Genomic DNA, 23,507 nt, shown 5'->3' with positions numbered 1-23,507 from the left:
CACTTCTCTCAGAATAAGAGCTGGAGAAAGCATGTCCTGCCTCTTGTTTTAAATGAAAAAACACATTTAAAATTTATAAAATTCTGCATTTTCAGCACAAATACTCTCAGGTGTACCCACAGATGGGCCTAGTGAGTCAAATGTCTTTATACTGCTCCACTTTAAGAAATTGTGGGAGTTTTTATTATTCTCATATAATTACCTAATAATTGGCTATACTGTAGGCATTAGTCCAAGTATGCATGCCAAAAACAATAAAGTTACGTGTAAAAGTAAAGCAAAGAAATGCCAGTATGTTCAGTGTAAAGTGGTTTTACCAGTTCACCTACTGTTACTGAACTAAAAAAACTAAAGGCTGGCTAATAGTGATGTGAGGGTCAGGAACAGCTCAACCCGTCTCTTCTCTGTACACTACTTGTCCATGATTCTGGTTGCAAGAGAGGGAATCTTCACGAGAAAAGAAGTATACCTCCAAGTCTGACCCTCACCCAACCCAAACCCACAACTGTCACCCAAATTTCAAACCCACCCCACCTGCAGTTAAACCTACAAGTTGTGGGTCACTACTGGCTTAGTATGCTGGAAAGTGTGGTGGTGGTGGCAGTGCCACCAAAATTAAAGAATTTTAATATTCTTGCATTATTTAAACATTCCATTCTTTTTCCACCTTCATCAATTCTTCAAAGTGTTTTTCATGTTTCATGTGATAACTTTTCCAGTGCTCCCTTTTTCAGATTTTTGTATAGTTCCTTCAGCCATGTACAGTTATGGATATTAACGTTTTGCTTTACTAAAGTAGAAGATTTGGATTAACATCAATCAAAGCCTTTCAAAAAGACGAGTAAGGGAAGTAAGGGCATGTAATCGACTGATAATATATCTAAGCCATGGGTTGCAGCAGGGAAGAGGTTGCTTAGCAACAAACAAATCTGTATTTTCAGAAATGATGAGCATGAAAAAGTTAGCACAGAATATCTGTGTTGCTAGGCAAATATAGTCAGAAGTGTAAAAATCATCACCATGTGTATGTAATGCTTCTGCAATGTTTATGGTGCAGGTCAGTGAGTAGCCTGGAACACGTAAAAGCAAATCTATTACCTTTAGAAACCTGACATCACCAAATAGTTGCCACTCCCTATTCTTCTGAACACTAACATTTTTATATACATCAAGAAATGCACATTTTTTTAGCATAAAACAATCTAATTCCTTCAAAATGCACTTACGTATCCTTCCACAGTTTGTTAACTGGGAGCTGACGATGTAGCCTTGTGAGTTGGGCTGGGCAAGTTGGGTTTATGTTTAAACAAGATTAGCTGTAACAAAAGGCACTGCAACAATTACAACATTCTCCTTCTTGGCACTATAAAAATGAGTGCAAGTCAAGCCCTTGGCACAAAGTATCACATGAGGTTTAGTCATTTACTTAAAGGCACATTTAGAAAGTAAAATGAGCTTACCAGAGTTGAGCAGAACTGCATTACAGCAACGATACAGGCAGAGACAGCCCTGGTAAAGCTGCACGCATAATGGACAGAAGCAGCAGTAACATATGCATCTCATTAATGAGAATAAGGACTACATGCAATACATGTCTTTCCCAACAGCTGCTCTTTGCCTGTTGCCTCCTGATTGACAGCCCATACAGGCACTCTACATTTTAACCCTCAATGACAGAAGACTTTGCCTGAACAGAATGCAATGTCATTAGCCTGCTGCTGAAGCTTCAAAGAGCTACAAAATTTTTTAATCTTATTTTTCATTAGACTTAACATATTGTTTTTGTTGAAAGCAGCATGTATATGTTATACATAAATACATATATCTGTGTCCACTCTCACAAAAATATATTATCTGCCCGGGTGGTAATTAATTGTGTAATATTCCAGCCCCATGAACTACAGCACTCAACATGTCTTGTGCAAAAAAAACTAGTTAAAAAACTATACTTACGAGACATGTTGAGTGGTGAACTTTGCAGGAATATATATATATATATATATATATATATATATATATATATATATATATATATATATATATATATATATATATATATATATATATATATACTCCAAAACTGTGGAAGGCCCCAAAATGTTAAGATAACAGATCCAATACCAGCAGTGTTGGGTGGCAGGACACAGGGAAAAAACCCGGGGGGCTCTGCCAACCCAGACCCACTCCCATTCTGCGATCATGTGCACTGCCCCCTTGACCTCCAGCTGGTAAAGTAGATGCTGTGTGGGGTTGTGGTTGGGCCGGGGGAGAGATGGCTTGTGGCTGGGGGGGGACCAGGGGTGGCTTGTAGCTGGGGTGGCCTGGGGTGGGGGCCCCTGAAACAGCAGCCCCAGTGGGCCCCAGACCCCACAAGTCCAACTCTGAATATCAGTCGCACAAAAGATAATATTAGGCAAATTCTACAACTGATTTATGTACTGTACACTTGAGATATGTATTTCAAGAGATAAGCATGCTGTATCTAAATATCTAAATTCCATTTAGGTTCAGTCAAGCCCAAGCCACTTAAACTCTAAACTATCTAAATTATGTAACTGCCTGTCCTTCTGGATTCTAGAATTCTCCACTGCCTGGTTTAAATCAGGAAAATTGGGAGGTATGGCATTTGTTAACCCCCATGGTAACAAAAATGAAGAACACACACAAACACAGAGTCATGTTATTCACAGACATGTATCACTGATCACCTACTCATATGTTATCCACAGACATGTATTACTTATCAAATTATCTGACAAGCAAATCATCTAAAAAAGGCTCCTGGCTTATATTTTGCCAGTCTTGGCTTGTAAATCTCCTTTCAGTTAAATATCTATTACTGCGTAGAGGTTCAGAAAGAGGAGATCAACACACGTGTGAACTTGGACTGTTTTGTGTGTTGACACCTAAAATGATTAAAATTAACACATTACTGTCACATCGTATAAAATCCAGTAAAATATCATTTTCTACCAAACTTTACAATTTACTCATAATTTTAGCTTTTCCCCATGCACACAGACAGATGTGGGAGAAATAATAAAATAAGCTCAAAAGAGCTGGCTGATTTGGGGGCTGGGCTCAAAGCATGGCTAGTATAAACTTTATAAGCATTAAGTACCCATCATACTTCAGCTCCTCCTAAATTAATGAAAAGCCTCCACTATGTGTAATCAAGACTTCAACTAATTAAACATTTGTATTTTTACTGGGATGAGCAGTTTATTCACTGTTTAATTATAGGTAATATTACTATAATCTTAGGTATTAGAACTATAAATGTTGGGTGTGCAGAGGTGTGTGTATATATAATCCAAACTCACTGAATCATTAAGTGATTCTGTGTTATTATCCCTCTAATTCACAACATAGTACAAAATAATTAGATTAGTTGAAAAATATACTTAGCATTTAAATGAAGAAATTGCTTTGTACTATAGTATCCTGGGAGAATTTAACTGCAAGATATAACAAAAGAACAGAAGGCATAGCTGCTAATAAAGAACGTATATAAGACTGAATGAACAATATCTATGTAATGTTATTTAGTAGATGGACTTCTTACTCCCAGGACAGTTGCCCCTCTCCCCAGCACATCAGCTGGTTATCTTTTACTTTAACAAGGCCTGTAGAGTAGCTAGTCCTTCTGATGCAGCAGTGCATGCATTACACGTGATATTCTCTCTGGTGAGTCTTTTCTGTTGCATTGAAGGGTTTCCACAACTCACAAACACTTTACAGATGAACAGCCCCAAACAGCAGTGCTCCTGTGTTATCTGTATCCCAGTAATGTTATTCTAACCCTTTTTGCTCTCTCTCTGTTGGACCCTCAGGCAGCTTTACTAACTACCCAATTCATCTCCCCTTCTAGAGGTATTACGTACATTAACTAGCCCTCAAACTAGCTAATCCTTTATACCTTTAGGTTTCTTCCTCTTACTGAGGCTTCCTCTTAGCACTATCCATCCACTAAATGGAGACTAAAGAGGCTGAACCTTGGGATGCCCTCACTTGTATGGACTAATTACACTATCTGAGACCTTTGGACCATAAGAAACACTAATTATTATACAAAATAAAGAACCCCTAACACGAAGACCTTGCTACCTTGCAAATGAGATCATTGTAGAAAAGATGTTTTGTCAAACGTGTCATGTACACAAAGACAGCATTGGGATTTTAGTTTAGGGTGTTATGTGAAAGATTGTGCTATTTTTATCTATTTTTTACAAGGGGATCCAACTGGAATATTCTATTCTGTAAAATGGAGGTGTCACTGTATGTATCCAGCTGTAACTAGAATTCTAGAGGGAATAACATTGTACAAACCACTGGCTAGTAATTGTGCTAAAAAATATAAAAGACCAAGTGCTGTCCTGGCAAACAAGGAGTTTGTGTCACTAATAGAATGCAATGTTATACATGTGCAACACTTACTACTTCATATATTTATAAAAAAAGCTGTTTTGTGGAAACCAAAATATGGGTACAAGTAATTTCTTCCTTGCCCCCCCCCAGAAAATTTTCTGCGGACTCCCATGCTAAAAGACAGGCACCTATCCCCTCCAATTCTAAATATACTACATACCCACGTACTGCACATTACATTACATCTTTAAAGTATAAAACCAAAGTTAAACAAATACTGTTTGTGTGTGTGTGCTTTTACCTTTAGAACAAAATAAAAAAGGGCATTAACTCAAGTGATGAAAACATAATTATGCCTCTTTAAAGGTCCCTACAAAGGCCTCACCTAGAGTATGCAGTGCAGTTTTTGGACTTTAGTCCTTAAGAGGGATATAAATGAGCTGGAGAGAGTGCAGAGACGTGCAACTAAATTGCTTCGAGGAATGGAAGATTTAAATTATGAGAGTAGACTGTCAAGGTTGGGGTTGTTTTCTCTGGAAAAAAGGTGCTTGCGATGGGACATGATTACACTTTACAAGTTCATTAGAGGACATTATAGACAAATAGCAGGGGACCTTTTTACCCATAAAGAGGATCGCCGCCCTTCAGACTAGAAGATAATAAATTTAATTTAAAGCAATGCAGGTGGTTCTTCACAGTGAGGACAGTGAGATTGTGGATGATGTTGTGATGGCTGATTCTGTTAATGCTTTTAAGAGTGGATTGGATGATTTCTTGGACAGACATAATATCAAAGGCTATTGTGATACTAAATTCTATAGTTAGTATAGGTATGGGTATATATAATTTATGTGAGGGTATGGAGGGGTGTGTGTATGGATGCTGGGTTTTCATTTGCAGGGATTGAACTTGATGGACTTTTGTCTTTTTTCAACCCAGATTTAACTATGTAACAAAAAGTGAACAGGAAAACAAATACATTGTGTAATAAAAACCATAAAGACTATACTTTGTACTTTTCACTAAGTAGCTACATTTTTAAGAAACACTCTAGGAATGGACACAGTCAGCATTATTTACATTTGTTCTATATTAAACATGTCCTTCACTAAGCAAAGACTTACAATGAGTCATCACACTTAAAAGGATGTTCAGGTCTAGGCATTTATTATGCTCTCAAATAATGTCATACAACCAGATGTTGTTTTGTCTAGGACCTGAAACATGAAGATATGTTTTTTAGTGTTATAACTCATCTCCTGGGTAAGTGTAATGAAATAACATTTATAATATTTAAAAAATTCTTGCAATGACAAGTAAACGATTGTTATATGCACATTTCATGCTTAATAGGTAGAGTTTCTCTCCAATTGGCAGTTTAGTGGCTGTACTAATGTGCAATGAAGCAGGAGCAAACATTGCAGTACAGATGGCCCAAAGTATATAGTCAGTCACAATTGGACTGCCACTGTGTTTATATACGAGGCATGGTGGAGAAGTTATTAGTACTGCGGGTCCTGTGGCTGATTCCAACCAAACCACTATCTGACTGAAGTTTTTATGTTCTACTTGTATGAAACTGACCCTGGTTAATGAGCACACTTGCTTGTACTGACTGAAATTAGAATGCATCCTGTGCAATATGTTGGTGTAAAAATGAATGCTAATAATAATAATAATAATAATAATAATGTATGCTCCACCAACACAGGGACTATTGGGAATAACTAACCAGTTTATTTAAAGGGATGGGAAATGTTTAAGTTTCAAATTCGTGAACAGCCAACTGTGCCTCTCCACCATACTGAAATCATTCTCTGGCTACAGCTATAAGGCAGATTGAAAACAAGAGCCTAAAGCTAGCAATACACGGGCCGATAAAAGCTGCCAGCAGACCGAGTAGCAGCTTATTGGCCCGTGTGTAAGGCCCTCCAACAGGATTAAAAATCCCGTCAGATCGCAGCCTCATCTATTCGTTGATGCGGTCCCACGATCCGACTGCCTGTGTTGGCTACATTATGATCCAACTGTGGGCCCTAGGGCCCACGATCGGATTAGCCCAATATTGCCCAACTCAACGTGGGCATATCGGATTTGACCGAATCCTTCTGCCCGGCCGAACCGAATCAGAGTCCTAATTTGCAGATGAAAATTAGGGGTGGGGAGGGAAATCACATGACTTTTTGTCACAAATTAGGATTTGGTTCGGTATTCGGTCTAATCTTTCACGAAGGATTCGTGGGTTCGGCCGAATCCAAAATAGTGCATCCCTACAAACTACTAGAGAAAAGTAGCCCTTGTATAGATCTACAAAACTCTACTACCTGGCAAAATTTGACAAAGATGATGTAAGACCCAATGACCCTGAGCACTTGGCAAAACCCTGAGATTCTGCTGTAGTGGAGCAAAAGGGAAAATATTAGCTTGAGAGCGCCAGCTATTGAAGGACATATTCGTCCTGTGTTTTTGAAACTGATCTATTTTTTTTTACGGAACCAGATTTTGTGACTGAAATCCCATACTGATACAATAGATAAGTAATGTAAAATAGCTGGAATACTAACAATCAGCCAATTATTTTAGAAATCATGAACGGCAAGATTAGTATTTCAAACGCATGCACAAATGTGATTTAATGTGAAAATTTTGTTACGGTCCAAGTTCAATACACTAAGCAAATGGCATGCATTGATGTTGCTAAGCAGGTCAGGGTTTGCCCATTTTTTACAATTTTACAAACATTGTTCCACTAACTCACTTCCCTAGATCGAGTTAAAAAAAGTTTTAAAAATGTAACAGCCTAAAATTGGGTTTATATGAACCCTTCATAAGGAATCCCCATTTTAGAAGCTTTGCTGTCTGATGTAGCCTTTCATATATATATATATATATATATATATATACATATTTGCTTTGAATAATAAAACTGCCATTTTACATTTTTTGGTTTTGTGCCATTTATATTCTTCTTGCAATTTAATGAAAGAAAAATATCTGTCCTTTGCCAGAGCAGCACATTGTTGCAGGCACTGCATTCCACACATTGTTTTCACAATTAATATCATGCCTTCTGCATTTAGTGAATGGACTAAGTATGACATTGCCCTAGCTAAATTCTCTTGTAGGTGGACTGTTCAATGCAGTCACCAAATATGCAGCACTCACAGTAATGTATGCTTCCTACCCAGACAGTCACACAGTTCAACTGGACTTTCATTACACAAAACCTTTCATTTATATTTTTTGTATGTTCATAAAGTATACTGGATGCATTACATACATAGCTCCAGTGTGAGACAGACACTAGAGCTGCATTACACTGGCAAATAAAATCATAAGCATTCAAAACACATTTTTCTCAGTCTAATACAATATATGATGCTGAGTTTGACATTTTCCTTTTAAAAGCAAATAAAACATAAAGGCAGTTCTCCATTAAATTCTATGGACATCACCCAACTTATTTGTATAGGCAATTTGGAGGATTTTTTGTAATATTGTTTTTTTGACAGTACCCTAGTATACCCTAAGTCATTTTGTGCAATATTCTGTAAAAGTTTCAATGGTTTAGCTGCGATTTATTTCAGTGTTTACATGTAATACTGTATTTCTTTAAAAATTCCTAACAATAAACTGAAAAAAGCATAAGCTACTGCAAATAAATCAATCAGCTGTAGCACAGAGAAGGTAGTCTGCATATTTCTCTCTGTTTGGATCTGGATTTTTAATAATAAAATAGGTTACTACATGCCAGATACTGACACAACAGACAATGCAATCTCCACAGCTAGGAAGTTAAAGTAGATGCATTCTGTACATGAGCACTGGTGACATTTAATCGCAGTGACAATATTAACCTTGGCAACAAGGACAGGAATACACCTTACCTTGTGGAAGAATCCCCTGTGCTACTGCGGCAGTGTGTCGAGTTAGAATTCTCAGAGTCTTTCCTCACGCTCTCTGACTGCTGCTTTGATTCAACGGCTGCTCCCTGTAGAAATGATTTCAAAGCACAGTAAGTCAGGCAGTCATCAAATTTCAGAACAGAGAAAATCCTGTTATTATGGAACCTTTTATTTGTGGGTTTGGTCTGCCTGAGTCTATATGAAGCCAATAGAGAGCTGTCTTATCATGCTGGCTTGGCTCAGAACGCAGCAGCCCTACCACATGACTCTCAGTGCTTTACCGGATTTGCTGTGCTGTTGCTATTCTTCATTGTGCTCTTACTGGGGAAGAAAATAAACAGCACAAGCTATTGAGCCAAGAAAACTTCACACGCGTTCAGCTGCTTGCATGTTAAATTAATCTTCAGCACTGCTACCAGGCAGGTATACTGGCACAACACGTGTATCTAAATATAAATAGACATCTACAGGGAATGGTATTATTTCTTTGTGCCTATAAAACACCGTTTGCTAATTATTTTATTTTGGTTAGTGAAAAAATTCCGTTAAAAGAAAAGAACCAGATTTTCTGGATGAAAACATTTCTGGATGAAAACATTTCTGGATAACAGGTTTTTGGACACCTATATATATATAAATTACCTGTATATGTGTGTAAGCACACACACTCACTCACAAGTATATCCTAGCTGCAATAATGGATACAGTGCTTGAATTCTCTATGCTTTGCAGAAAATCTGTGCACAGCCCACCATGTTTCTCCCAGTTTATATTACAGTCTGCAGGTACAAACACCTCTCCTGCCCAACCTGATCTGTCTCCACTCATCCCTTTCCCATACAGTTTATTTAATATAGGTAGTAACCCCACCCATGGCCGCCTGGACACCTCAAGCGCTGATGCATGAGAATAATGTTTCTGCTGACTGTAAAATGAAGGAGACATGGCAGCTGTCTGGAAAGCACTTCAAGTCCCAAAATCCATCACATCAGCAGAAGCAGACAAGCATGATGTCCTCTCAATCTGAAGAATCATGCATATACATATAAAAAAATGTATATATGTATTTTTGGCAGATCAGATTGTGTTTATGCACCTAAGCAATTTATAAAGAGAGGATATAAGTTGCCTGTATGTAAACAGATATTTTGTAGTATTACGATAAAAGTATAACCATTCAGTGTTGCCTGAATTTGTAAATCAACACTACAGTTCTATTTGCTACCTCTCACAAACAAAGAAGAAAATTGCATTAAGAATGTAACTGGAAAATATGCCTTTGTAGTATTAAACTGTAAGTAATCAAAGTGTTGCAGGGAGATGGTTTAGTAGGCAATCCCCACAAAGCCGTGTAAAAAGCCTTGGCAAGAGCAGGATCGTGAAAAGATTCAAATCTACATTAACTACAGTCATATGAGCCATGAGTGAAAAGACAAAGGGCTTAGGACCTGATACAGCAAAAATGCAGTTTCGCTAATTCAGGACAAAAAGGATTACATAAAAGGCACAGAAATACACGCTGTAACAATGAAATTTAATTAAAGGTCCACGTTACCAATTTAATTAACTGATATAACTTAATGAACATTTGTAAATAAAATGTAAAATTTCTTGAGGCTCAAGAGACCAGATACATTTCACCGGTCAAGCCTCTAATATACAGTACCTGCCACCTAACAGTGGCAGAATTTGCCATTAATAGACCCATTTCCGTGCAACCTAATGGGAAGAGGCTCACAAAATGAATGTTCTAACTGCCCTGAGAAAACTCATGGGGAAATGATTTATATATATATTAGAAGTATGCCAAATATAATAAAATCAGGCTAAAATAGGTTTCATTTTTAGCTACAGTGCAAGGTGCAGTCTGCAACTTGCAGAAGACTAACAACTATATTCCATTGTTTCCTCACTCAACACTATTCAGAATTCGATTGCTCAGGACCTGTGCACTAAGATCATGTGGCAGACAAATATGAAAGCCTCTCATAATAAATTATAGGACTGGCTTCCTAAGCTTAATGTAGACAACTTCCATAAAGAACATTCACATGAACAAAAGAAAACAATTTTGAAAATGGATATAAGTGAAAAAGAAAGCAGCCTTAAAAGTACTCTACACTTCAAAAATGCTTATGCACTAAAGAACAGAATCAACAGAGCAGAAAATCAACTAAAAACTATTTTGTTCAAATGTTCCCACCAACGCCAATAAATAACTAGCATACATTATAACAGATTGCAAGATTATAATACAATTATGGAGTCATACAAAGAAATCAATGGTTTTCTTGGGCCACAAAATTGTCCAGTAGAGTCTCATCCAACCAGCAGGCCAATAGTCCCTCTTCTAATAAAAGCAGCAGCTATGTCCTTATGAATCTGTCAGTCAGTTCTCGAACAAGTTAATCAAGAACTGGAAATAAAAATTCCCTATGTCCCCTGCCAGAATATTGACAATATAAACATTGTTTGTATTCTCTAAAAGGCAATTTTTGCAGCTGTTTCTTCTGCTACATCATCTACCTCAAAATAATTACAGTACAATATATATAATAAATATAATCTCCTGTAAGCAGAACACATTCAGTATAAAAATATAATATACAGGCAATGCACTTGACCTTTCTTTACTGATTGCTACCTTCCATTGTGACAGTCAACACTGATTCAATGCTCTTACAAAAAATGTGGGGTGTTGGATAGCGATCCTCTGTTGATAGAGTACCTTTATTAACAAACAGGTATGGGACCTGTTATCCAGAATGCTTGGGACCTGGGTTTTTACAGATAACGGTTCTTTTTGTAATTTGGATCCCCATACTTCAAGTATACTAAAAAACATTTAAACATTAATTAAACCCAATAGGATTATTCTGCCTCCAATAAGGATTATCTATATCATAGATGGGATCAAATACAAGGTACTTTTTTATTATTAGAGAAAAAGGTAATCATTTCAAAAATGTTTAAATTATTCTTTAATATGGAGTCTATGGTAGACAGCCTTCCTGTAATTCGGAGATTTCTGGATAACCGGATCCAATAACTGTACCTCTTGCTTACCTGTGCATAAAAATCTGTTGTAGGAGAGGACTTGGACCTCTCATGAATGTACTGTGCTTTAGGATTTTGCTCAAGACCAGCATCAAGGATGTTGTCAGCTGAGTGACATCTGCCAGAATTTTTTCTCTCCAATTGTATTTTCTGTTCTTTCCAAGATGCCTCATATTCTGCAAAAGTCCCTAATCTCTGACGAGGTTCTGTTGTAATTTTATCAGGGGAATGGCTTTTAGCAGTAGTATTCTGTTCAGACACTGCCCAAGTCCTTTTGTCTTGCTCATTAAAACTCTTAGCATAATCCTTATCAGTGGTTATTTCAAAAGTTTCCTCTGGCTGGACTTTTGGTAGAACCTTTGTTTGTGCACATTTGCTGGTCTCTTCAAAGAATTTCCATCTGTCTGCAAAAGATCCCTTAGTTGCTTTAGTAGAACTTTCAGCACGGAAATTGTATTGGTCTTCAGAAACGCCAACTTCATTAATTTTCTCAGGCTCTGAGAAGGACATTAGCTTCTGCTGAGTGGTGAACCTTTTTCTTGCTCCAATACGAGATACATTTTGTGAGCTGCCACCAGCTGTGTTTTGCTTAGGTTGAACAGGCTCTAAAGGAAGACCTGAAAAGTTTGAGACCTGCATTTTTCGATCTTGAAACTGAGATAAATGATCAGAAATTCCAGTGTCAAGGTCTCTTCTTTTGAAAGAAGTGGCTCTTAAAACACGGGCTTGGGCCTCTTGCAGATGGCTTCTGTAGGTGCTTGAAAAAGAACCCTCAGAAGATGGGCTTTCCAGAGAGTCTTGTCTCCAGTTTTCCGAGGTTTCTGTTTCATTAGACTCAGTCAAGGCAGCTGTACTTTTGCTCTTTTGCAGACGTGCTCGCCTTAGCTGAATTTCATTTCTCAGAGTTGTTGCAAAACGATCACTTCTGCGAGATTGTTTGCTTGCATCTGGGAAAGGCTGTTTTTCAAATTCAGCATCCGGGAAACTTTCAGACCGATTTCTTCCTTCTTGTGCTAAAGAATGCAACATTGGTGTTACTAGAGGTGTTATCTTATTTGCTTCCTTTCTCCAAGAATCTTGATTTGATCTATTGGAACCTTTTCCAGAATGACCCACCTGGTTAAATCTGTTGTTACATTTTTCTTCTGAATGTCCAGTGGTTTTATTGATTATATGTTCAATATTACCTAAAGAATTATCCCTTTTCTCAGATATGTTTAGGCCATTCTTTTCACAGTTTATTTGTGACGGTTCAATGCTTTCCTGAGGTAGACCGTAATCTGACATTTCAACTTTAGTGACAGTATTTTCCGGCTGGACAGATTTTCTTCCAGAATTTACCTCTGGTGCATAGTATTCCTCCTCCTTACATTGATGGTGTGTCGTATTCCCCTGAGAAAATTTTAGACTCACATTCTGAAAATGGTTCTGCCCATTGTTTTCTACATTTATTTTCCCACTGCTAAAACCTGCAGAAGTAGCAGGTACTCTCAACTGATGAGGATGGTAAACATAAGCCAAGTCAGCTGGCACGTGATTGAAACTAGATTCATATTTCATTGGCTGTTGTTGGGATCTATGCAGTGCTGATGCCCTTGTGTTCTGAAAAAGAGTGCTTTCATCACTATATTGCCGCTGGTGATGATAGCTGTAGACGGGCTGCGCAAACCTAACATCATTGGTAGATAATGAAGCCTGCATTCTACTCACACTGGGTAAATTGCTTGGGTATTTGTCCTTATAGGGGGACAACCCTTGATCTACATTTAATTCAGCATGGTAGGAGGAATTGCTGGTTCTTCTTGTATCAGCTACAGTCCTGTCATGTGCTCTCATAGGTCTTTGCTGTTCAGATATTTCCAAGTTCCAGTCAGGTTTTGCATCAGACTTATTTGCAACATTAAAGTGCTGAGTGCTTGAAGCATCCAAGTGCATAAAGCTGGTAGGCTTCTCGTGGATTTTAGTGACTGCATAACTATCACTGCGTTGTGGTGGTGGTGGAGGGGGAGGTGAAGCTGTCTTTTTCTTATCAGGAATATTCCATACAGGACCAAAGTTTGATCGCCCAGAATATCTAGGTTCAGCATGATCTTCTGTCCTCTGTATTTTGCTTGTCTCGTTAATAGAAGAAGACTGGATTCCTGGTTTATCTGCAGACCGTATGGTCTCATTCAAAGATGGACTTGTCTTGCTATAACCCCGCTGTGTGTTGTCCAAGTCATTGTTTTTATACAGAATATTCTCTGTTGATGCAGAAGCAGTTTTAGATAAGGTATGATCTGGAGTGCTGAAACTTGCAGAAAAAGAACCATATGCAGAATCTCTCTTATTCTGGCTTCCTACATAATCGATACTGTTATTGGACTTTGCAGATGAAAGTCTTCCAAACTGATATGTTTGGTCAATACTGTCCATACTCCCCATGGAGCTAAAATTTTCAGAATTTCTTTGCAAGTTTGTTTGGTCCCAAGGATTTGAGAGATCATGAGATGAAGAGCTGCTGACAAAAAAAGGGAAAAATATTGCTTAATACAGATATATAATTGTGGCAAACTTAAAAAAAAAAGATATATTTGTTGTACCATGTTAACCAGACATAAGCAAGCTTTCCGACCATTTAAACTGTGAAAGAAAATATGAAATGCTCTAAAAGCTTGCTGTGATTATCTCATTGGTTAGCCAATAAATGTATTACCTTTACACCAGTTTGTTATGTTTCATATCAAACGTCTTAACATATACATAAGTTGCAAAGCCAATTGTATAAGTTACAAGTTACTGTCTGCCTATCTGTACATATGAGTAAATTATCCACACAAATGTTCAGTTGAAACATTCTCCACAGACAGTAACAACTTAGACCTCTATGTAGTCAGTTTATATAAACAAGCTGCTGTGTAGCCATGGGGACAGCAATTCAAAGCTGAAAAAGTAGAAAAGGCACAAAATACTCAACAGATAAGCTCTGAAGCTCTATAGTATGCAATGAAATTCTTCAGAACGTATCTGTGATTAATTGTGTTTCCAGTGCTTGAATGGCTACACCCATATCTACACAGCAGCTTGTTTATATAAACTACAATTGTTTTTCTGAAGCAAACACACCAGTCTTACCAGTGCAGGGCAACAGTACATTATACTGTCATTTATTTAAAACACTTTTTTGACATTACTGTTCCTTTAATGGACATTGTTGCAGTAGTTTAGAGACCACGGAATGTGCAGGGAAATAGTATTGTAAACATAACAGCTCAAGTTTGACACAATATAAAGTCATGTGACTGTACACAAAACAAAAAAAATGAAAATAATGATCCCAAATTTAGAGGAAAAAAATCACTTTAGCAGATATTTTGTCTGATTGTTAATATTAAATACTTTTTTTTTTAAACCCATTTTTACCTGGAACGATACCTGGAATTCCAAAATGGAGTGGCATTTGAGATCTGCGGTGTTACTGTATCCATAGCGCTTTCAATTAGCTTATTTGAGTGCCAGGAATGAGGTCTGTATGAGACATCATTTCTCCTAAACACAAACAAAACACATTTTATTTTAGAGCGTCTGATAAATTGTAATTGTAAGTATACAAATCTATGTATTAAAAACATGGATCAAGAGATCATAATCATTTGCACTTTCAAACTTTGTTGTATAACATTTTGGTGGCACAAATGATGAGTGAGCATAGGATAAAGCATGTATAAAATAATTTACTACTGCTTGCACTAAATAAGTTGTATGTTTCAGAGATAAACCAAATGTGTACCAAATGACTCCTTTTCTCCAATGTCTAAAGATTTAAACAAATTTGAACCTGTGTTAGTTTTTCAGCTAGAATACTTCCGAAACAAATTAATTGGGTTATTAACTGCACATTTATGATGCATGTAGTCTCTTTATAACCAAATATCCAGAAAAACAGAAAGGATAGAGACCAGAAACTGCCAGGAGCTAATCCATAAAATTCAAAAAAATATTCCCAGGACATGGAGTTTGTCGGTGACATACAATATTGTATAAACAAATGTGGTTCAGTTATTCCATGTTGTTATGAATACAATTCAACAAAAGCCATTGGTTGGAGGTCTCTATAATACAAAAACACCTGCCAAGATCCTATAGGTTCTGAAGAGATAACATTCTTTTTTTGTTTTTTTCTATTTTGTATTCTAAAAACAATGCTAACCAACCTGTAAGCTTTCACCTAAACAATCTACAGCATAGTGCTTATATATGATATAAACTACATATTAAAGCTATTTGGCAAGCATAGGTGTGTTTTTATTCATAGATTTACACCTGTCTGTCCAATAACTCATGCCAAAACCAAGTGTATAACAAGTATAGAATCTATTATCCAGAATGCTTGGCACCTAAGGGTTCTTGTTAAGGGATCTTTTGGTAATGTGAAGTACTAAAAGTAATTACTAACCTGCATTTATACTAGAAAATGTCATTGTCTTATTTTGGAGCTTTATGAATACCAGTACTAAGAACTTTTCTGTGTGCTTCTACAAAAGCCTTTGGGAAGGCATCCCTCTAGATGTTTGTGGGAGCAGCTTCCAGATCTATGCAGAACAGCATTGGCATAACTACTGTTGCCCAGGCCCGGGTGCAGGATGTACCCCCAGGCCTCCCCCTTTCAGACACCCTCCCCCTGCCTGCTGGACTTGAAAAATATAATTGTAAGATAAGGTGTCAAAGCCACAAGAAAACCTGATTTTTATAAAGCAGTGGACAATATTCTTTATTCTCTCACAATTATTTTCTGAAGGGCAGTGGTTTATGAGAAGCTTTGCCCAGGGAAGTTGTCTGATGAAATGGGTTAAATGAATATATCATTTATGTAAAACATACAAATGTTGAAACTTGTCTTTGTTAATTAGGTAGTGTTAACAATCCTTCATCATCCAGCTCTAAAATTTCACAACTGCAAAAAGTACATACTGCACAAACAGCTTTTCTTCATTTAGGCACTATATTATTTTAACTGATTATACATTTTACATAGGGACTAAGTTTTACCTGCAACTTACTCGCTTCTTACAAAGTAAAACTCCCAAACTTGGTTGTCCTTTTATTAGCCACCTGTGGGATCACCTAAAGCTTAGTCCCTTTGTAAAATGTATAATGAAGCAATAGAATTCTTAATGAATCAGATGAAAGTTGAGCGTAGAGGGACTGGCCATATCGGGGATGAATTTGACGTAGTTGACCAGCTTAAATATATTGTAATATATGGACAAAACAATCCCTGTTTTATTTAAAGGGTAAGGCATTTTTAGTAGCTTAAGGCACAAAATGTTTCAGTGTCCTTAATATATTGAAAATGCATTGAATGCAGAGGATCTCTTGTATTTGTTTATATGAATGTTGTGGTCACAACCTCAATGCACCCCCGCTTTATGTATTTAAAAATTAGTGGTGAGCACAACTTTCCCTTGTTTGTTATAGTTCATATAGGAGCAGTGGCCAGCTCCTTGTTGTAACTCCAACCCCTTCCAGCTTTAGTCAGGTGATCCCACAGGTGGCTAGTACAAGAACAACTAAGTTTGGGAGTTTTACTTTGAAAGCAGCGAGTAAGTTGCAGGTAAAACTTAGTCCCTTTGTAAAAATTCATTTTAAATTGGGTTTGCTGCTATGATTTTTTAACACGGTGTCTCACAATACAGCTAAAATAAATTCTCAGCTATACAAATTTTGCCTACCGGGCACCTCAAAAAAAAAAAAAAAAAAAAAAAAGTTGCCACTGAGCAAACCTAACAAAAAGTATGTTGGATCAGTTGATATGTAAACATGTTATTTACAAGGTTGCAAAAATACAGCAATGCCATCTCTTATGTCCTATTTAAACAAAAATTCTTCTTTTGTGACTGATCCGCAGATTCAATAATACAAAAGTATCTATTGATGGCAAAACAATCATTTTAGTTTAATCCAAAATATTTAAAAATTATTTTCTTTTTCTTTGTAATAAAACAGTACCTTGTACTTTGCTTACTTACTGGAAGCAAAACCAGCCTATTGGGTTTATTTAATGTTTAAATGATTTTCTAGTAGACTTAAGGTATAAAGATCCAATTTACAGAAAGTTCAGTTATCTGGAAAACCCCAGGTCCCGAGCATTCTGAATAACAGGTCATATACCTGTATTACCATTTGTTTCACCTTATAAGTGCTTAGCAAATATGCGTAACCTGCATGAGCCCTCAAAACCAGAGTAAGAAAAAGCAGCCATCAGGTCTCAAAGGGGCATCAGTTGACATCTATATGGTCAAAAATAAGTAACTGACAATGTGTATTCAACAACCACAATTGCTCCAGTCTGCAATACCACAGGATTTGGCTAAATGATACACAGATGACAAAGATGGCAGAGCGGATTAGCATAGTTCAGTTCCATACCATATCAAATGGAAGGAGACAAAAGTGGCTTTGGTGTAGGAGTGCATATATTTAGGTATGTGTAAAACTTGCAAATGGAATGCTAAAATAAATGAATGAATGAATGTGGTATTGTGTTGACCGAAGTGTGCTTGTTCAAGGAATATTGGTTTTATTATAGCAAAAATTCCCTAAAGGCAAGGACACATGATGAATTTGTGCCATGGTTTTTCTTTAGTAACCCAAACGCAAGGAGTCAAATTGGCCTGAATGACCCTCCAATGCCCCACGACAACTGTCAAAGAATAAACTGGAAATTTAAAAAAAATGTATAAAAATATTTGAAAAACAGTTTTAACACAATGCAACTTTAATTCACAGAATATCAGCATAATTGCTGATGAAGTAGCAAGCACCATTTACAAATGCAGATTCTAAGTTGTGTTTGTATTTCCATGTGGCACTTTAAAGGGCATTACTGTCCAACCAGTATTTGAACATTGTACCATATGCAACATAGTGGACAATGTGAAAGCCACCAATGTTGTAGTGCAAGGTATAGAGAAGTGAGTACCTCTCTACATGTTTGTTTCTTTCAACTGAATAGAAAACAAATGGACACAAAATACAGGTCTGAATATAGCTTCCCTGTTTGGATATTTAGGCTACATAGCATGGGGATGGCAGAAGCAGAAGCTGCACAGAAAGTAGGGAATCACAGTCTATGGAATTCATCTATGGAGGATAGGTCATAACTCTCACTAGCATGAGGTACAACACAAACAGTGATAACAGCTGCACTTTATAACCAAAGCACAATGAGGATGGAGGCAGAAAGGAAGCTGCTAGTTCTATAAAATTCTACCGGCCATGGGGATACAGGACTGTGATATGACAGTTATTTGTACCGTACCTCATTGAACTTCTCAAGATCTTCATAAGAAACTTTCTGGCCACTAGAACATCATTATCTGAAGGTATTTCCAGTTTTATAACATCCACCATCATTTTCATCTTCCTAAGCAGCCAAGCAATGCAATAAGAGGAACAAATGAATCTGAGTCCCAGTACCAATCACATTAGTTACCAGAACTATGGTTCTGCAGCTAATGGAAGCAGACATTGAACCAAGAGGTGATGATTCTACTCAGTTGCCTCAATAAAATTACAGTGCAGTTTTGTAAAGGGATTATGTCATGATTTTTTGGTGTAGTTTTTATTTCTAAATTACACTGTTTACACTGCAAATAATTCACTCTGCCCTGTAAAATTTCTTTCCTGAACCAGCAAGTGTATTTTTTTAATTTATAATATTGGTGTGTAGGAAGCCATCTCAGGTCATTTTGCCTGGTCATGTGCCAGTCAAGAACAACAGCACATCACAATTATATCCTACACAAAGGTCTGCAGAGGTCTAGGGGGCAAATTTATTAAAAAGAAATCAAGTGTTCGAGGTCATTGAAGAGGGTGAAAAAAACCCAAATGAATTGTAGGGACCCCTACTGGGTAATCTGCCCTGCAGCTTTAAGGCCCCCACCTTTTTTCTTAGAGTGATCTGCCAGGAGAGAATGACACTCCCCTGCTACACTGCTATATAGTGTGTGTAGGGAGTGGCCACTTCCTCTTTGGCCTGTGGATGGTGATCCAGCTGGGTGTGCTCAGGGGAGCCTGGGCACAGCTAGGCCCAGAAAGGCCCATGTGCTTTGGAGAAGAAGTCGGGGACCAGGTAACCCCGTGAATGAGGAATAGTTGCACTAGGGCAGACTTGTTATAGTCTCTCTAGGAGAGAAAGGCAGAGAGGTGAGAGAGAAAGAGCAGCTGAAGCTCCAACAAGGATTTGCAGTAAGGGAGTAGCTTCCCAGAGGCTTTATGTGTTGCCTCCAGTCAGGGACCTCAGTGAAGAGGGACTGTAGGGTAGAAGCTGCTTTCCTGACAACTTCCAGGAGGGAATGTGTATGAATACTGCAAATGCCTAATGGAGACCTTTCCTCTGTGAGAAATGCCTAATGCCTGCAGCTCTGTGTGAGAAATGTGCTATTGCCTCAGCTCCTGTGTGAGTACTAAACCTGTGGTCACTTGCCTCGTGCATAGTTAAATAAACCGTTTTCTGTTTTACTGCAAGAACCTCCTGGCGCCCATCTTTTGTTGTATGCACAGTAGCCTGGGGGGATGTAGTTGCACTACACCATAGAGGGAACACTTCCACATGGCGAAGGCCCTGACCCTGTTGTGTGAAGTCGCGTGTAACCCATGCTTCTACTGCTAGCTGGACAGTTTAACTATTTGTGTGCTATGCAGCCCAAATAGGTGTTACAGAATCTTTGGACAAAGACAACTTTTTTCAAATTTTGGTTCTGTACATTACCGCAATGATTTTTAAATGAAAAAACGCAGATGGAGTTGAACTGCAGACTTTCAGCTTTAATTCAGTGGGTTGATCAAAAAGATTGCATAAACATGTGAGGAACTAAAGCCTTTTTTTTAACACAATCACTTAATTTCATGGGCTCAAAAGTAATTGGACCATTGACTCAAAGGCTATTTCATGGGCAGGTGTGGACAATTCATTATTTCATTAACAATTAAGCAGATAAAATCACTGGAGTTGATTTGAGAGGGGTGCTTTATGTGGATGATTTTGCTGTGAACAGACAACATGCTGTCAATGGAGCTCTCCATGTAGGTGAAACAAGTCATGAAAAGCCATCCAAGAAATTGCTGCAATATTAGGAGTGGCAAAATCTACAGTTTGGTACATCCTGAGAAAGAAAGAAAGCACTGGACATCCATGGAAGACAACAGTGGTGGATGATCTCAGAATCATTTCCATGGTGAAGAGAAACTGCTTCACAAGAGCCAAACAAGTGGACAACACTCTCCAGGAGGTAGGAGTATTGATATCCAAGTCTACCATAAAGAGAAGACTGCATGAAAGTAAATACAGAGGGTGCACTACAAGATGCAAGCCACTCATAAGCATCAAGAATAGAAAGCCTAGATTGGACCTTGTTAAAAAAAACATCTAAAAAAGCCAGCACAGTTCTGGAAAAACATTCTTTGGACAGATGAAACCAAGATCAACCTCTACCAGAATGATTGCAAGAAAAAAGTATGGTGAAGTTGTGGAACAGCTCATGATCCAAAGCATACCACATCATCTATAAAACATGGTGGAGGCATTGTGATGGCTTGGGCATGCACGGCTACCAGTGGCACTGGGACACTAGTGTTTATCAATGATGTGACACAGGACAGAAGCAGCTGAATGAATTTTGAGGTGTTCAGAGACATACTGTCTCCAGCTAAATGCAGTCATACTGTCTCCAGCTAAATGCAGTCAAATTGATTGGGAGGTGTTTCATAATGACCCAAAACATATTGGCAAAGCAATCCAGGAGTTTATTAAAGCAAAGAAGTGGAATATTCTTGAATGGCCAAGTCAGTCACCTGATCTGAACCCAATTGAGCATCCATTTATTTGTTAAAGACAAAACTTCGTACAGAAAGGCCCACAAAACAACAAACAGCAACTAAAAGCCGCTGGAGTAAAGGCCTGGCAGAGCATTAAAAGGAGGAAACCCAGAATGTGGTGATGTCCATGAGTTCAAGACTTCAGGCTGTCATTGCCAGCAAAGGGTTTTCAACCAAGTATAAGAAATTACCATTTTATTTTCAGTTTTTTAATTTGTCCAAATACTTTTTGAGCCCCTGAAATTAAGTGATTGTGTTAAAAATGGCTTTAGTTCCTCACATTATTATGCAATCCTTTTGTTCAACCCATTGAATTAAAGCTGAAAGTCTGCAATTCAACTGCATCTGAGTTGTTTCATTTAAAACTCATTGTGGTAATGTACAGAACCAAAATTAGAAAAAAGTTCTCTCTGTCCGAAGATTTATGGGCCAACTGTAGCTCGAATCTGAAAATACACCATCTAAAATTAAGGTCATGTAGGTCTTTTTTTTTCCGAAGGTTTCACCCGAAAACGTAATCAATTCAATCGATTTTTTCGCAAAAACTTGATAAATTTCAGGCTGTTAACCCCAAACTCGCTGATGCAAGTTTTTTCATTCATGATATTTCTTAAATTACAAACCGTTAAGAGTTGTAAGTTTATTTATATGCTAAAACTTGACCTTTGTTAAATAACCCCCTAGGTGTCAAAACTATTTAGACAGACAAATCTGGCCAATGGGCCTCTATCTAGTCTGCATAGCTTTTTAATACAGCTTCACCTTCACCTTACATGCTGCACCTAAAAATTATTCATAGGCCTATGAACGCTTTTACTAGCCTGTTCTGAACTTGGGAGTCCAGCTCTATATATGCATCCAGTGCATGTAGTCTCACAACATACTGTCTTGGAGTGCCTGCCATGTTTTTGAGATACAGCTGTAGGATCAGGACAGTGCACGAGTGCCCTCAATTATACTTGAATATTGTTGGATACATTAGCCAAAGCCATGTTAGTATAAGGTGACCAACTGCAAAACCTACTTTTTCTCCTATAAAAGAGAAAAATAATGACCTATTATATAGTACAGTGCAATGGTATCAGGATTAATTTAGGCAATGCACACAAGAGAATGCAAATACCTGTAAAGAATCCTGTGGGCAAAAAAGACAAAGTTAAACTGCAGAGAAATCAATGCAAGTTAGATGTATACAGTTCGTTTTCAAAAATATACACAGGGTCAGGGTGAACTGTGGAAAATACCTTTGATATACATTAAATTAAAGCTCACACTGGTAGGCTGCAGTACTGTTCTCAGGTACAGAACAAAACCAGGCAAAACTAAAACACTAGGAACTAATCAGATCTTTGCACAATCACAGGCTTCGTGACAGGCATACAAAAAAGAGGTGACAGCTCCTCTCAGCGGCAGCATACAATATAAATTATCACTTGAATAGTGGGAAGACAATGGAATTACTGTCATTAACACAATGGAACATCACGTGAACAGTTGTCAGACAGAACAGACTTCTGTGAAAGTGGACAAAAAAATTCCTAATTCTCGATAAAAGGCAACGTTTAACAAAGAAACTGTCCTCTTCTGGTCAAATAAAGCACTGCTAATATACCATTAAAGAAACGTAGAAATGTTAAAATTTTGCAAACTTTAGATAGATTCCACACAATTTTAATCATCTCTAAAAAAAAATTAACACTTGGAATTTAATATATCGAACTACTGAGAAATGGGATGATTTTCTCTGTAACTCTGGAGTAAAGTAAAGAGAAAAGTAAGCATAGCTAAGCACAGCTTCGCTTCCTCTACAGAGATGACATGAAAAATCAGCCATATGATATTATAAAATATAGTACACCCAATGCTTGTAATTTACAAAAATGCCACAAATTTCATCTGGATTTTACACATAATAGCATTTGAAAGGGTGTACCCCTGAAAAAAGGCATAGTTTACTTTTTATTAAGACAGAACACAGGTTTAATTTAGGTAATAATGATTGGAAGCATTTTGGACAATACAGGCATGGGATCGATTATCTGGAAACCAGTTACCCAGAAAGCTCTGAATTAGGGGAAGTCCATCTTACAAAGACTCCATTATAAACAAGTAAATCTAATAAGCTATAATTAATCCACATTGGAGGCAAAACAAATTATTTAATGTTTAAATTATTTAATAGCACATTTATTATGCTGTGTGCTATGTATACGATGTGTGGTGTATTATCCCGCATTTTTTTTTTTTTTTTTTTTTTTTACACAGCATAATAAATATGCCCCTTGAAGCATGGAGATCCGGAAACCCCAGGTCCCAAGC

The 23,507-nt window shown here is 37.5% G+C and overlaps 1 protein-coding gene across 9 annotated transcripts in view; it reads right to left on the bottom strand.

Moving 5' to 3' along the window:
* The window catches only part of shroom2.L (shroom family member 2 L homeolog), a 124,996-nt gene that overhangs the window by 14,419 nt on the left and 87,070 nt on the right, over nucleotides 1-23,507 (bottom strand). For 4 of the 9 annotated variants that reach the window (XM_018246619.2, XM_018246618.2, XM_018246623.2 and 1 more), the window contains 3 exons: nucleotides 14,733-14,858; nucleotides 11,340-13,830; nucleotides 8,256-8,359 (listed from right to left, as the gene is read on the bottom strand). In XM_018246619.2, coding sequence (XP_018102108.1) covers nucleotides 8,256-8,359; nucleotides 11,340-13,830; nucleotides 14,733-14,858 — 2,721 coding nt within the window. The remainder of the gene's footprint in view (nucleotides 1-8,255; nucleotides 8,360-11,339; nucleotides 13,831-14,732; nucleotides 14,859-23,507) is intronic. The other 5 variants (XM_018246620.2, XM_041582084.1, XM_018246621.2 and 2 more) reach the window with 3 other exon arrangements.

Source organism: Xenopus laevis, chromosome 2L (assembly GCF_017654675.1).
Source record: "Xenopus laevis strain J_2021 chromosome 2L, Xenopus_laevis_v10.1, whole genome shotgun sequence".
NCBI classification, from domain to species: Eukaryota; Metazoa; Chordata; class Amphibia; order Anura; family Pipidae; genus Xenopus; species Xenopus laevis.
This window is presented reverse-complemented; position numbering and strand designations above follow the sequence as displayed.